Source organism: Euprymna scolopes, chromosome 15 (genome assembly GCF_053919585.1).
Source record: "Euprymna scolopes isolate OS-2025 chromosome 15, ASM5391958v1, whole genome shotgun sequence".
Classification (NCBI taxonomy): domain Eukaryota; kingdom Metazoa; phylum Mollusca; class Cephalopoda; order Sepiida; family Sepiolidae; genus Euprymna; species Euprymna scolopes.
In genome coordinates this window covers 65,449,878-65,465,576 of record NC_136496.1, presented here as the reverse complement: position 1 = coordinate 65,465,576, position 15,699 = coordinate 65,449,878, and the positions used below count along the sequence as shown (strand labels likewise).

Sequence of the window (15,699 nt, the reverse complement as noted above, 5' to 3'; positions counted from 1 at the left end):
AGACAGAATCGTTGTAAGAATAACATCCAAGATGAGAACAGTTGTCTGAATGATCCAAATAATATAAAGTACAATTTTCCAATACTTTTTTTTTTCAACTCCTAAACAGATTTTCACACTTTTTATGAAATGTAATTTTTTTAATAAAACAAAAATCTATTAAAAAACATTTTTCAACCTTAAAGATTTGGGGATTATTTTTCACTTCAGTTTTTTTTATTCTTCATGAATATATTCATATTTGTATTTTTTCTTTCCAGGGCCTCGATGTGCTGGAAATCATGAGAAACATCCATGTATTTGTTTCCAAATATCTCTACAATCTGAATAATCAGGTCAGTCTAAAAGAATACTTAATTGTTTATATCTGGATACACACGCATTCCAACAATTTGTGACGGAGAGCAAAATCAATCATAATACTTTTATTGAGGAGATAATTCATTTTTTGTTTTATTTTACTTCAGTTAAAGTTATCAGAAATCAAGCAGCATAATACTTGGGGCTAACACTTGAACTCTGTGTGAGATACATAGATATTCGAATATTCCATTAAAGTTCTTTAACACTGAGTCAGTAAAGAAATTGAGAACATAATTTTCCTCTCTCCAATTAACGATTTTTATATATTGTAGTATATCTTTCATTTTGGTCTCTTGTTCTTACTGGATTCCAAGACAAGAATTTATCTAGTGTGGAGTATCCAGCTTCACGCTATTACTTGACGTAACATCACTTGGAGAGGGTGCACCATTCCTTGTAAAAGCTTATGTGAGTAAACAGATCTTATTTGAGCTGTGAATACTATGTGATTTTGTGTATTTGGTTAGGGTTTACCTCTAGGGAAAAGTATCCTCATGCCAGGTTGTCCTGACAAACACCTGTACAGAGAGACGTTAAGCACTCAAGGATGAAAGCCCTTGTGAAATGGCAGTTTGAACTTTGCAAAACCTCTTGCAATGTTTTAAGTATGAAAATTTTTAGTATGAAATTCAAGTCTTATATATATTTTCAAAGTATTTTTAAGCTTGTAAACTGCAAACTTACCCCAATGTTTGCATGGTTTAAATCAGCTTAGTGGGTCCAACAAAATTGTTTTGCATGGACAAATTATTGCTTATTTTTCAAAAACAAGAATTTTCCTTTTAGTGCAAAAAATGCCAAGTTTGGACTGTTATGACAATGCATTGTATGCACTCACTCAGCTGTAATCATCCCATATGTTGTTCAGAGAACATGAAGTTGAACAAGGTAGGAGCTAAAACTCCATTTGTGACTTCAAAAAGGTCAGAGGTTTCTGCAGTATTTTGTACTCTGGCCTGCATTCCATCATAAAACTGGCATATTATAGTGATAAATTTTCTAGGACACCCATACTTTGCCATGGTTCTCTAGATGCCTTCTCTACTTACATTTTCAAATGCTTTGGTCGGATCAGCATAGTTGGAGTATAGATCCACATGTTGTTCTTGGCAATTTTTTAAAAATTGCCTGGCAGCAAACATCATATATATAGTATCATGATCCTTGCAGAATCCGCACTAGCTCTCTCATAAGAGCTCTTTTTCCGGATAAACTATGAGCCTATTCAGCAGTACTCTGGACAGTACGTTGCCTGCAATGGATAGCAGGGATATTCTCTGGTGGTTTTCACAGATCTGGCAGATTCCTTTGCACTTGTATAGATGTATGATGGAGGCATCTTTGAAGTCTTGGGGAAGTACTTCCTCATACCAAATGAAGTGGAAAAATTGACAGTTTTTCAGTCATGGTTCTGCTGCCATTTTTATATATTTCAGCTGAAATAGTATCTTAGTTAGGTGCTTTCCCAGTGAATAACAAGCAGATTGCTTTCTCAATCTTTTCAAGAGTTGGGAGTTTGTGTCCATTTCTTTGTTTATACTAAATTGGGGAGGTAGTCTATGGCCTCATCATTGATGATAGAAGGATGGTTTAGTACACTTAAAATGGTTTGCTCAGCTTCCCAGGATCATGTTTTTGCCAGTGAGGAAAGTGGATCCATCCACACTTTGGAGAGATGATGATCTAGATGGGGTTAGATCATAAATTTTCTTGAGACCATGAAAAAATTCTTTAAGTCATTCATATCTGCATAGATTTGAATCTCTTCTGCTTTCTTGCTTAGCCAGGAATTTGTCTTAGCATCTGTCTGAGCTTCAACTTTTCCATGTTTTCAATATAAATTTTTTATACAAAACAATTCTCCTCCTTCAAAATTGAGTAACCTCAATGCAGTTCTCATCAAACCAATTATTTTTTTTCCTGGAAATATGTTCAAGACACTACATGGTTGTGTTGTACATGATCTTACAGATTACCTTCCCTGATTGTTTTCACATCTTGACTGTCTGTTACAGTAGGTTCAAGGCATTTTGCCAGAGTTTCAGAGAAAGATTTTTGGACAGTTTTTGTTTTCAGCTTGTTGACATTCAGTCATTTTGGTGCTATATTTCCTTGGGGGTCTTCTCTTTGGTTGGATATGTAGATTGAGCTTAGCCACTATATGGCGGTGATCTGCTCAGCACTTGTTTCCACACATGGTGCTAATGATATGTATGCTCTGCTTGTCCCTTTTCCTAATGACTAGCGGGGGATACCCGGCGTTGCCCGGGTGTTTGTAGGTGTGTGTGTGGTGTTAAATAAAAAAGAACATGGGGTGTAGGATCGAACCCGAAGCCCTGAGGCGAAGTTTGAAAAAATAAAATCGGCCAGCCAGAATGAGTTAGTGAAAGATGTTTGAATTTATTTAAGTTGAAATTGACAGGTGCGCGGCCGGAAGTCGTCGAGCGTTATGACGACTACGATGCTGACGACGACGACGTAGGTTTGTTTGTTATAAGCGAAGTAAAAGCAGAAAACAACGTTAACACTTAAGCGGAGAAAAAAAACACAAAAAAAGCTAACGTAAAGCAAACGAACGATGAAAACAGAAAAACGAAGTCGTGAAAAATGGCTTCAATAAGCCTATTTCGATATTAAAATTTAAAAAATCGGTGGGTACCCGGGTGTTTTTGGGTGTCGCTAATAATAAGCAAAGTAAAAAAAAAAAAAAAAAAAAGCAGAAAAATGAAACACTGGTTCAATATTTAAATTTAAAAAATCGAAAAAAAAAACCCATCTCACAGCACGATTCGAACCCAAAACGTTTAGATAATGAACCAAGGCCTTAAGCAACTGAGCTAACGCGACATACATGTAATTTGTTCGGTTTTTCAACTATTTAAAGTAAATCGGGTCACGACGTCATCTGACGCATGCGTAGAATTGGTCATTGTCACGAGAGGACCGTTTTTGTTGACCCCCCCCCTTGTCGAAAATTGTCGATTTCGGGGTGAAAAAGTTAACATTTTTGGCCAATTTTTCGATATTTTTCGAGCAAAGGATGGAGCTTTGATATGATACTGAGTTTGTAAATTTTCATCGAGTCTGTCGAAAGTCTTTAGCAGACATCCAAACATACACACAAGCATACATACATACATACAACATACATACAACATACATTTTCGCTTTTATATATATATATATGATATAGTCAATTAGATGCCAGTGCTTTCAGCGAGAATGCATCCATGACATTCTTTTGCAAATAGGGAGGTGAAACATAGTGTTTGTTATCAGCAGGCTTGAGGGAGAAGAAGACTATTACTATCGCATTTTGTAACATCATTCTTTCCTATCACATCCTCCCAAGTGGAATTGTCGTAACCTACTCTTACATTAAAGTCACTAAGCATGATAAGCTTATCTGAATTTGATGTTGCATTTATGATGGTGTTCAGGTTTTCATAGAACTTGTCTTTGATTTCATTGGGGTTAGTCACAGTAAGAATATATCCACTGACAAGGTGACAAACTTCTTCCGATTCGAGAGAAGGAATCTCGATGTCATTAGTCGATCATTTACTTGTCTTGAAGGTCTGGACAGTTTGCTCACAAGTGCGTTTTTCACTGCAAATTCTAAAAGAAGGTATAGCCTTGACCTGTTTCATTAAGTTGATCTTCACCTGCTAGTTTCGTTTCTCTTAGAGCAGCAATGTCAATATTGTACTTGGTGAGTTCACTTGCAATGAGTGCAGTACATCTGTGTGGTCTGTCTGAGTCATTATTATCCAAAAGTGTACGAATGTTCCACTTCACAATCTTGATAAGAATCTTTTTTGTTCTTGTTTCTTGACCACATTATCAAGGTTTCTTATGACCATGGTAATGCCACCAGGATGTAGTGGAACGGGCAGTGTTTGGGGCATCTTCTAGCCCATTCCCATGCCACGTGATGAACAGTGCTATCCTAAAGAGAGCTTCTTGGACACTCAGAAGACTGCCAAACTCCATTTCTGCTTCAGTTATTAAAAAGACCCTATGGCCTGAGCCGTCTGTGTGTAGGCTTGTGGCTACAACTTCCAGTGTTTGTCACTCACCCAATGCCACAGGACTTGAAGGGGATGAGGAATGATGGATGACATGTGCTGGGATTTTATTACTTGTAAAATAGGCACTAGGATGAAATGTGGCAATGGGACAGCTTGGTCGATAGTGCATGAAAAAGTTATTAACTTCATAACATATGGTTGGATTAAAAAGTGATTTCATTAAACATTCAGATTTTTCCATTTTCTTGTCTTTCAGATTTTCATTGAACGTTCAAGTAACAATAAACACTTGAACACCATAAACATCCGACACATTGCCAACTCTATCAGAACACATGGTATTGGCATCATGAACACGACGGTAAGTAAATTTACATGAATATAACTTTAATTAAATTTATGCATTTGACACTTGGTCAAGGAAATAGAGCAGAAATAAAATTCCAAAGGCAAGTGATTTGATAAAAGAAGCTATCGAAGTAGAAAATATTCAAGCATCTAGGGACCTCTACAGTGAAGGGATGGGATTTTGCTAGTTGGGTGGGTTGGGCCATTTTTGTTGAGGGGGATACAAGTGCAGTACGAAATACATTTCAAGGAATTACTTGCAAAACAAGCACAAGGATGCAACACTGTGATCTAACGAGAACCATTGTGTCAACATGATTATGCCAAGATGTGGCAACAATTTTAGATTTCTTTCCAAAATAATTCTTTTTTTTTTTTTTTTTAAATCTTTTATTTTGCCTTTACTATTCTTTTTCCATATGCAGGTTCAATCAGATATGCCTTCATTTCAGTTTTTAGTTTGGATTGTCATTCTCCATAATGTTATATTCCAATCTATTGTTAAAGTCTTCCAAATTTTCAATTTCTTTAATTGATGATTTTTTTTTCTTTCCTTTTTCTTTCATTTTTTTTCAGGTCAATTTCACGTATCAGTTTTTGCGGAAAAAATTTTTCATCTTCTCTCAGTTTATGTTTGATGAACACATCAAATCTCGATTAATCAAGGTAAGTTAAACAAAAGGGGGAGGTTCAGATGATTCAAAATACTAATTAGTAAAGAGATGAAGACTAGAAGCTAATAAGGGTTCGGATTGGTTGAGCAAGATGGTGTGGCTGCTGAAAAGTAAACCAGAGAGAAGACACAGACTGGTGGTGATCCTGGTAAAAATGCTCTTCTCCCTGGCTAACATGGTGAAGGATCATGTAAAGTCCAAGGAAATTATGATATAACAAAAGCAGCTGGTAATGATGATTTGTAGAATTAATAAATTAATATTAAATGTTATTATTATTATTTATGCAGATTTTATTCTCTAATAAAGAAAAAGATGAAAAATCAGATCTGGTTCACATATGAGAATTCAGAATGAAACTATTCAGACGAACATTGGAGAGAATTGTGAAGATGCATGTGTACACTCACCTGCTGTGATCTTCTTGCACATTGTCCCAGACCAAGGCTGTCAATCAAGTCAGTGCTGAAACGAAGAGTGTTCATACCAAGCAAAATCAGAATTATTTTTTTTGAGGGTGTCATCAATTATTAAGGCCCAAAAACCACTTGAGGATAAGTGTATGATGGTCACCAAGACATCAGGGTAGTGATCGTTAGTGATGGAAATTGGGTAGAATTAGATTATTTTAGAGGACATTTCAACAAGAACTTGTTGACATTGGACTTGCACATGACCCTGTTATAGTCAGCTGGAAAGCATGCCAGCTGAACAGAATTCCACAGGCAAACAGCACTGCAATGAAAAGTCCTTATACCAAGCAAAATCAGAAATCCAGTTTATAAACTTAAAATAAATATTTATTTTAAGTTTTTACTCGTCTACTTACCTGAATGACAGACTTGCATTGAATCTTTGCTTGACCAGACCAACACACTTAAGTCCCATTATAGTTTCTTGACTGATTGCTCCAAAAGGACCCAACTTAATTGGAGAGGTGCAGTGGCGAACTGCCTTGTAACTCTCCAGAAATCAACTGCTCCTCAAAAATTCAATTCCTCCTCCTCCTCCTCCTACTCCAGGGAAGGAGAGAAGTGGTTATAACCAGTTCTCTTTTTATTCTCCTGGGATTTCTTCACCTTTGGTTAGTTTTAGCTTTTTGTTGGTGGTCATTATTAAGCCACCTAGAGGAAATATTCACTAAAGATAAAATTTAACTGATCTTCAGACATTGTTCCTCTCATAAAGTTGTCCCCAGTGGGACACTTCCCTCTTATTAGGCACTTTTTTAACAAAGGGAATATTTCTTGGGTGGTCTGACTGGTCAGAGATATTTTCAGTTCTCTGCATCCCCCTTCTTCCTTTTGCCAAACATTTATCACTGCAACATTTGCCATTCACATCCATCATCAAAGCATGTGCTGCAAAGCATGTGTTTACAGAATTTCCAACATTAATTTTTTATGCTCAATTTTTTTTTTTAGCATCTGAACAGTTTAGTTGAATGTTGTTAAATTGTTTGTCAAATTATTTTATTTTGTTGCTTATGCTTTAGAATCTTCGATAACAAGTTGTTTTTTTTATGCTTCATTTTTAAACAAATTAAAACCATACAATATCATTGTCTGCTAAAAAGTGGTGCATCATTAAATCCTCTTGCAATACATGAATTAGTATAAAGACAAAATTACCTGATGTATGCATCATCTGATATACTTGTTTCTTGCTGAGATGGGCTCAGAAATATCTTGAATTTATATATAAACTCATCTGGCTGTTTTTTAAATTATGTTTTAAGTTCGCTCATCCCTCACTTAAAAAAAAACAAGAAAAAACTGTGCAAAGAGAAGTTAACTCACCTTTACTGGTCAAAGATTAAAGGTGAATTTTTCTGTGATTTTTCAATTGTAATTTCATTCATTCCTTAATTTTCATTACAGGATTGGAAGTTTTTCAAAGAGCATCACATTCAGACAGATCAAAAGGTATTTGTTCTCTTTTTATTCTCTTTCATTTTCTATTTGTTACTGTCTGTTATGTGTCTTAAGACAAAATATTTGTCTTAAAACAAACTATCTTTTATACTTTTATATTTATTGTCGTCCTACCACAACTGCAAAGAACTTTCTTCCTCTCTGTGCATAAAATTCCAATACAATTTACGTGAATATAGTCTTTTCAAGAACTTCCTATCTGTGGGACACATTGTCAAAAGATTGCTTCCTTAAGGAGTACAACATAGACTGTACTCATAAGACATCAAGTTTTATTCATTATTTTTAATTATTTTTGATCCTCTCATAATGTTGGATATTTTAACTCCCGGGTAGCACTGGTTTACTTAGAGAGAGAGTGAAGGAACAAAAAATAGCACTGCAGTATGTTATAATGTTATTGAAATGGATGCTGCCAGTGGCAGAGGAATGTTATTGAAATTGGATTGATATTTGAAACAATAATATTTGCAGGGTTCTTCGATAATAAAATAGGACTGGAATTTAGTTAAGGCAGTTTGAATATTTGCATAAGCAAAGTTAAGGTGTTAACAGTAGCAAAGATGATTTTTGATGTAAAATTGATGTAAGATAGCAAACAAGGAAGTAAGATTTATGATATAGTTACATAGGCATTACATAAGACTCAAGTCAGAGAGTAGATCTGTACAAGATTTGGTATTCTTGATACAATTGTGTCTGAAAATGGAGTGATGGGCTTCAGTTAACACTCAAGTTATTGGCTCAGAAGAGATCAGATCTTTTGCAGTCTGTGGAAGCATCCAATAGACACAACTAGAGAGAATGTAGAAGTTAAAAGAAACATGGAAAACTCTGAGGGAAGCATAAATAAAGTTATCTGTGAATTATAACTTGGATTTATGGCAGAAAGGAGACCTCTGTTACAGGACTTCAAGGAAAAGGTCAACTGCCTGACGACAGTAACTATGAAGAAGGTATGTTTCTCTTTTAGCTACTTGGCACCAGACAAAAGATGTTTATTTGTCTAAGTTACAAGAAGGTATCTAAAATGTATTTGTCCTGTTGGTGAACTGTTCAGTTTAATCTGTATATACACTCGCACACACAGTAGAGACACAAACACTGTCCTTTTATACAGACACTCAATAGACATGCTTAGATCAGGTTATACAACTATATAAACACTAGACAACACAGTCCACTATGTAGACATGTTATTTATATAAATACTTATGGACACGTGAACATCATAAACGATGCGTATATATACACATGGCTATGCAACATATACAGTCGATCTACCTCATTAACTTTTATACACAAATGGCTTTTAGCTTTGATAAATGGTAAAGCATTAATGAAAAAAAATACTTGGCATGTAATGATACAATATATCTGTATAGGATGAATATGCATGTTCTCGACTTCAACATTGAAATGATACAACAAAGGACCGATTTACATATATACAAACAATCCATTTATTTATGAACAATGGAAAAAGACATAAGAGCATGTGTGTGTGTGTGTGTGTGTGTGTGTGTGTGTGTGTGTGTGTACATGTATGATTAGAGAGTGTGTGTGTGTGTGTGATCAGGCATAGTTCTGGATTGTTCATTAAAGTTGGAGAGATTAATTCAATTGTTCATGGCAAACCAATAATGCATTTATTGAGAGTGATGCGATATCGCATGCTTTCATGATCATGTCAAGGTGAAAAAAGAAAGAAAAAGGAAACAAAAGTAAAAGGTCAAAAGGAAGTGACCTCGATATTGTGTCAAAATGTCAGATTGACATAGTTTTTTGTGTGCTACATGCACGTGGCTTATTTTGTGTTTCTGTGTTCGTGCTACATGCGAAACCTGTTATAGTAGTTGTAATAGTTTTCTATACATTCCACCCCTATACTGTGTAACACTGATGTAGGAAACCTACATACAAAAGCATAATAAGCATTCCATAAGGATCTTTACAAGATTTGGTATTCTTGATACAATTGTGTCTGATAATGGAACACAATTTATGGGTAAAGAAGTTAGAGATTTTTGCACACAATGTTCAATTTTTCATTTGATAACCACTCCATTCAATCCATATTCTAATGGGCAAGCAGAACACTTTGTATATATGGTTAGGCGAGTGTAGAGAAAATCAGACAGAGATGAAACTGAAAATTAAAAGGAATTGCTACAATAATTCTCAGTGTATCAGATAACTCTATAGTACAATTTTGGAATATCACCAACTGAATATACATTCATACAAAAAATTAGATCAGCATTTGATAACAAGTTTGAAAAATATATTGATGATAAAAAATATTTTAATTCCAGAGAAAAAAATCTATTTAAAAGGTTATCAAAATGTAAAATTTAATTGGAAAAAAGGAATTATTGAAAACAAATTGAAAAACTATTATATATCATTAAACATTTTGAATGGCTTGTTGACATTATAACTAGCTTTAAAAGAATTATACATCATCGTAAGGAAAAGCCTATTATCAACAAGATCGGACATTCAATTTTCTGCATCACCCATGGACCTTAACATCAGCAAAAAAATGAAAAAGAAAAAAAAATTACAAAATCTTCTATGATTAAGGCGGATTCTACTGAAAGTTTTAGAAAAAAAATTATTCTCATTTTTTATTTAATAAAAAAAGATTTTACAGTGTTACTCGGTTTTCTAAAGTTTTCATTTTTAATTTATGATTTGTTTGAATAGCAAGACCTCAAATAGAACCAAAACAGAAACACTTGGTAAGTGTAAAAGACAACAATCTACGACTCTTGACATTGATCCAAACAGAAAAGGATATTATTCTGCTTATAGTCAGCTAACGTACTTCCTAACTTCTGGCGTGGCAGCTACCTGAAGTGGTGACAAGACAAATCAGTTCCTTCACTTTTATTGTTTTTCAGTATTTCTATTGTGAAGTGATTTATTGAAATAAAATATAAGAAAAGGACATTATTGGAAAATGTACAATAAAAATGTTCAGAGTTTTATCTAATAAGTTTTTCATTACTGTTTTGGTGATGCACAGTTCCATGACTGGCATTGCTTCATGAACTAAATAGTTCAAATAATTCATTACTTAAAAAGTTATAAAAACATGTTCTCAATAATTCTTTAAAAAATAAAACTAATTTCAATGATTATTAAATAAAAAAGGAACAATCAGAAAAGCATAATAAAAAAAGAGTACATGCATGGGGAAGATATAGGTGTGAGAGAAAAAAAGCAAAGAAACTGATTTGCCTTGTCTCTGTTTCCGGTAGCAGACACACCAGAAGTTAGGAAGTATGTTAGCTGACTATTACCATTCTGTATGAAATTTCGAAAGGAGGAGGACGTGGAGAGATAAACAACCCTCACTGTCAGAATGAACTATTCCAAAAGGATTATAATATGTATATATTTTTTGAAATGGTTAATTTCCAACATTGTCTTCTGAGTGCATTTATTACTGTGCGACTGAGACTAAAATATAACAAAAAATGCACTTAAATCTTTTGACTTTGTACCCACTATTCTGGCAAGACACTATTGGAGGTCACATACTCACTGTGTAATGTATGCCTTCTGAACTTCACAGTGCTATTTTTATGGATGGTAATTCTATAGAAATGAGACAAACTTCTATGTATTAATAATATGTAAAAACATGAAATGAAGAACAAAACCTTTTTTTATAACAATAATGAATAGATTTAATTTAATTACCTATATCGTTTGGAATAGGTGGAAGAAACGTGGACAGTGTCCAAATGAAGAAAATGAAAAGTAGAAAGTTCTTTGAGCCCCGGAAAGTCTGTCTACATTTATCTTCAGATGAAGTTAATTGATGTTTGAACAGAGACAGGGGGAGAGGGAATGTCATTTCATTCTTTCAGGGTTCTCTCTGCTGATTGAATGTGATTCCCAAAGGAGCTGAAGTAGTTCTAAAGAAGACAGATGAAATTAATGCACTCTGCAAGCTGATTGGTCAATAGGTAACCAAATCACCTAGCAGAGATATTTTTCCAGGAGTGAAAATATGTCTTTACGACTTCTACAATTCCTCTATGTAGACTGATAACATCTCTGCCTTGTCTGACGTTAACACCATCAATGATTTTATCCATAAATGATGGCTTTCATTCCCAGCAGCTGTCTCCATAGTAACAGTGTTAAAATCTTCACTCAACCTATATATATGCACAAGCATCTTGTTTTCATTAGATTTGTTTTAATTAAAAAAAATTTTTTTTTTCATGCCAGTATCCCTTTGACAGAGCTGAAAAATTTAACAAGGGAATAAGAAAACTTGGAGTGACTCCAGATGGACAAAGCTACCTTGACCAGTTTCGAACTCTAATCACTCAAATTGGTAGGTAAACAAAATTACAGTTATTGTTTTTGTTTTTTTATTATTTTATTGATTGTAATTTTCTTATGAGTTTTTTATTTATTTATTTTTTTATTTTTTTTGACTAGTGTGACTGAAAGTTGTTTCGACTGTTTGAATTTTCTCAGCAGTCACTCATCTAAATACTGATCAAGTCAAATTGTATTCATTAGGGTACCAAAGCACCAGATAATGTCACCTGATCTCCTGCATATGTCTATGGTACCCTAAACTTTGTTTGGACACTTTTACCATATTTGAAACTTTTTGTATAGGCTGTTTATTGTATGGTAATGCATCCAATGGTAGGATGTTCTCAACATATCCTACAGTTGATGTGAATTTTTCTCTAAGAAATGGATAGATTAAGTTCAGGGAACTTATTATTAACCAGCAGAGGATTACCACTATCAACGAAGGGAAGAATCTATCAGAAATGTGTACTCAGTGTAATGATGTAGTAAAATGAAAACTGGCCAGTGAGGGTTGAGGACATGCGTTGCATGGAGAAAAACGATATGAGAATGATACGATGCATTAGAGGAAGATCAAATATGGACAGTATAGGTAGATGTGTGTAGAACAGGAGACTTTGATGGTATAGTCACATTAAAAGAATGCATCAAAATACTTTGATTAGTAGATGTAAAATAGTTAAGGTAGCAGGTTCAGTTTGTAGGGGAAGGCTAAAAGAAAGATGGAAGCAAGTAATAAGGATGGAGTTCATTGTGATGCAAATTTTTCTTTAAGAAAGAAGTGAAGTACAAGGTGGAGTGAGTGCTAATGCGATTGCAAAAATTGAAACGAATTTAGTAAGTTCAGGGAACTTTTGCAATTACTAACTAGAAGAACATTGCAATACCTTCTTATCTGAGCCTTACTTGTTTATATTGTATGATGTATTCCCAAAGTTATGTGATGGAAACATCGATAGCTCAAAAACTATTTATCAGATTAGGCCAAGATATTGCATAGTTCTTACTGTTATCAAAGGGCATCAGATCGATGCATCAAATCAGAAAAAAATCAGAAGTGAAATTCAAGTTTTGACCTGAATTTTTCAAAGTCAAATATCAAGGTCATATAATATTTGGGATTTCCTTGACTACAATATGGATTAAGTAGAGAATCATTACAATAAACAGAACCATTAATTGCCAAGGTGAATTATTCCATATTTATAGATCTAAATTTGAATACAGGGAACCGCATATAATTTTAATATGTCAAAAAGTGACTAAAGAACAAATAAGATATCTATCATGGACGGCTTCTTTGGAACATGTCTATTTATCTTCTATTTAAAGTAAAGTCAATTTCTTTATCACTTTGTTGTCATTGATAACTTTTCTTCTGGTGCAACAGTTTTTCTTGTGGGTTGTTGTCTCCTCTCTTCGCGACCCCTTAGTGGTGAGGATGATGGTTATGTTCTGGGTTTTGGTGTGTGTGGAGGTGGCTGACAAAGCCGATCTTGGCTTCAAACTGCCTTTCGCAATGAGGGCAGGTAGTTTCATTTCTATTTGGAGGGTTGGTTCAAGGACATTCTTTTTTGTCCCTCCTTTGCTTTTCCTTCTCGAAGTCCACATGTCAGTTGACCGCGAAGGTAGTTATGCTTTTGGTGATAGTCTACCTCCAGGTTTGCTTGTCCTTGGTCTGGTGATGTCACACTTCTTTAAGTTTGCTTTTAAAGATCCTTTTTCTTGTCAATTGTTGTAGTGTATTATTAAGAAGAATAAAATTTGATATGATTTCTTCTAGAAAATACTTTGTCTGGGTTGGAATTATTTTTTAATTCCCACCATCCTTACAAAGTAGATGTAACTCTGTATTCATCTATACAGGACTACTATGCTTTGGATTTATTCAAAGTTAAAAATTTGGAGGAAAATAGAAAGAAGATAAAAAGAAAATGGTATAGTTAAAAAAAGCAAAGAAAAAAAAACAAAGTAAATTGCAGGTAAATACATTACCGGGTAGCACCGGATAGGAACAGCTAGTTGAAAATAAAACAATAACTGTATTGTTTGAGTATTTTATTTCAATTTTAAGAAGACATTTGCTTGTTCACCTTTTATATTTCACTCTTCCTATTTATTCCAGGCAATGCTATGGGCTATGTACGTATGATACGTTCCGGCGGTCTTCATTGTTGCAGTAATGCCATCCGCTTTATTCCAGACCTTGATGCCATTGAGAGCTTTGAAGAACTTTCAGCCAAAGAAGGACTCTCAACAGAATGCCAGCAAGCAGCCAAGTAAAATCTTGTTTCTCACGTTCTCCTCTCTTTCTCTCCCATCTCCCCCTCTCTCATTCTTTCTCTTTATATATATATATATATATATATATATATTTAAAGGATATTAGAACAATAGTCTAAAGAGCTGAGTGTATTTCAATGTAACAGTGAAATTACTAGTTTAATTAAAATACAGGAAAGAGAAAGTGCTCGTTGTAATTTAGATATATAATAAGCTCGATAGGTAAATATCCTAGAGCTAATTCAATATTAAGTAATGTGATTGATAATTTAAAATTTAAAAATCAAATTATAATTTAATTAAAAATCCGTTTCATAAGAAGGAACAACAACAAAATCAATTATCTGTACGATCGTTTCGGAAAACAATGCTTTTTATTGTGGTAGACATCAAGTTACGTACAATAATTACATATAGTTTTTTGATAAGCAAGGTCTCCTCATCAGCAAATTTTGAAGGGTTTTTATTAAATTTAAAAGACACCATAAATAAACCTAGCATTAAAAGTAAGGCAGATGTATCTGAAAAAATTGAAATAAAAGGTCTGGATTTAAAATTGATAAGAAAATTAATATGGGTTAGAGATAGAAAAGAAATAGAGTAAAATATAGATTTGAATTTAAATTATAAGTTTGCTTTAAGTACCACATTTCAAATATATACATGCATATATATGAAAAAATAGACACACATATATACATATACATAGATATACAGGTATATATATAAAAATATATAGAGAAATTTACCTTTTAATTTTTCGCTTTTTGAAATCAGGAACTATGGTTAAAATACTCATTTAGATGTTTGCTATAGCTTTTTACCTTATTGAATGATGAATTTTAAAAAGGGGGGGGGGGTGACGCCCGTGCAATAAATTATTTCCGTTAGCATACTTTTGATTTAAAGACGCTACGGTTTATATTTCGAATGTTGTTTATATATATATATATATATATATATAATTATAACTAATTATTTTTTATATCTACAACTACTAGTGCTACATGCTTTCACAATCAGGAAGGAAGTGACCATTGCCATTGGTCAAAGGATTTGAGCTCTGCAACAAAGCCACCTTTAGCTCCACTAGTGAGGACCTAAACCCGCCGTGGAATGAAGGGGAATTTTAACATTAATAAAACTTAATTCAGACAATCTATAGTGATCGAGCAATAAGAAGTCATGATCTCATAACAAGGCCAGTTGATCGACTTTTTATTTCCCAGACGTTTAACGTTTAAGAATTTATTTCTGAATTATAAATAATTATTATATCATGTTAGTGAGAGAAAACCCCAGGAGAGTGTTCGATTATTAAGAAAAATTCAAAATTAAGAGCATAATATTTATTTATATATGTGGTGCAGACGATCAGAACAACATTGGCGCATCGGTTTCAATAAAAAGAAAGTCCAACATAGCTTGACATTTTTGGTGCAAAGAGTTTTTCTGGTCATTTTACTTCTGGGAGTTGCAATTTTTGGTTTTCTCTTTTTTCCAGGCATTGCTAAGACATAGGAGGTCCCACTAGTTATATATAAGAAATTAAATCAATTTTATATGTTTCGCCAAACACCTCAATACAATCATAAAATTAATTAAAAACTTATATAGAGTGGTGGAAGGTACAAATGTTCCTACTACTACTAAAATTATAAACACTTACAGACTCAAAACAATTAGTATTTTACAAAATTTTGCATGAATTACTCT

The 15,699-nt window shown here is 33.7% G+C and overlaps 1 protein-coding gene across 4 annotated transcripts in view; it reads left to right on the top strand.

Annotated features, from left to right (window-relative positions):
- Positions 1-15,699, top strand: part of LOC145293849 (WASH complex subunit 4-like) — a 144,978-nt gene that overhangs the window by 88,130 nt on the left and 41,149 nt on the right. For all 4 annotated transcript variants that reach the window (XM_080140540.1, XM_080140543.1, XM_080140539.1 and 1 more), the window contains exons 21-26: positions 261-335; positions 4,651-4,755; positions 5,319-5,408; positions 7,297-7,341; positions 11,599-11,707; positions 13,826-13,979. In XM_080140540.1, the coding sequence (XP_079996666.1) occupies positions 261-335; positions 4,651-4,755; positions 5,319-5,408; positions 7,297-7,341; positions 11,599-11,707; positions 13,826-13,979 (578 nt within the window). The remainder of the gene's footprint in view (positions 1-260; positions 336-4,650; positions 4,756-5,318; positions 5,409-7,296; positions 7,342-11,598; positions 11,708-13,825; positions 13,980-15,699) is intronic.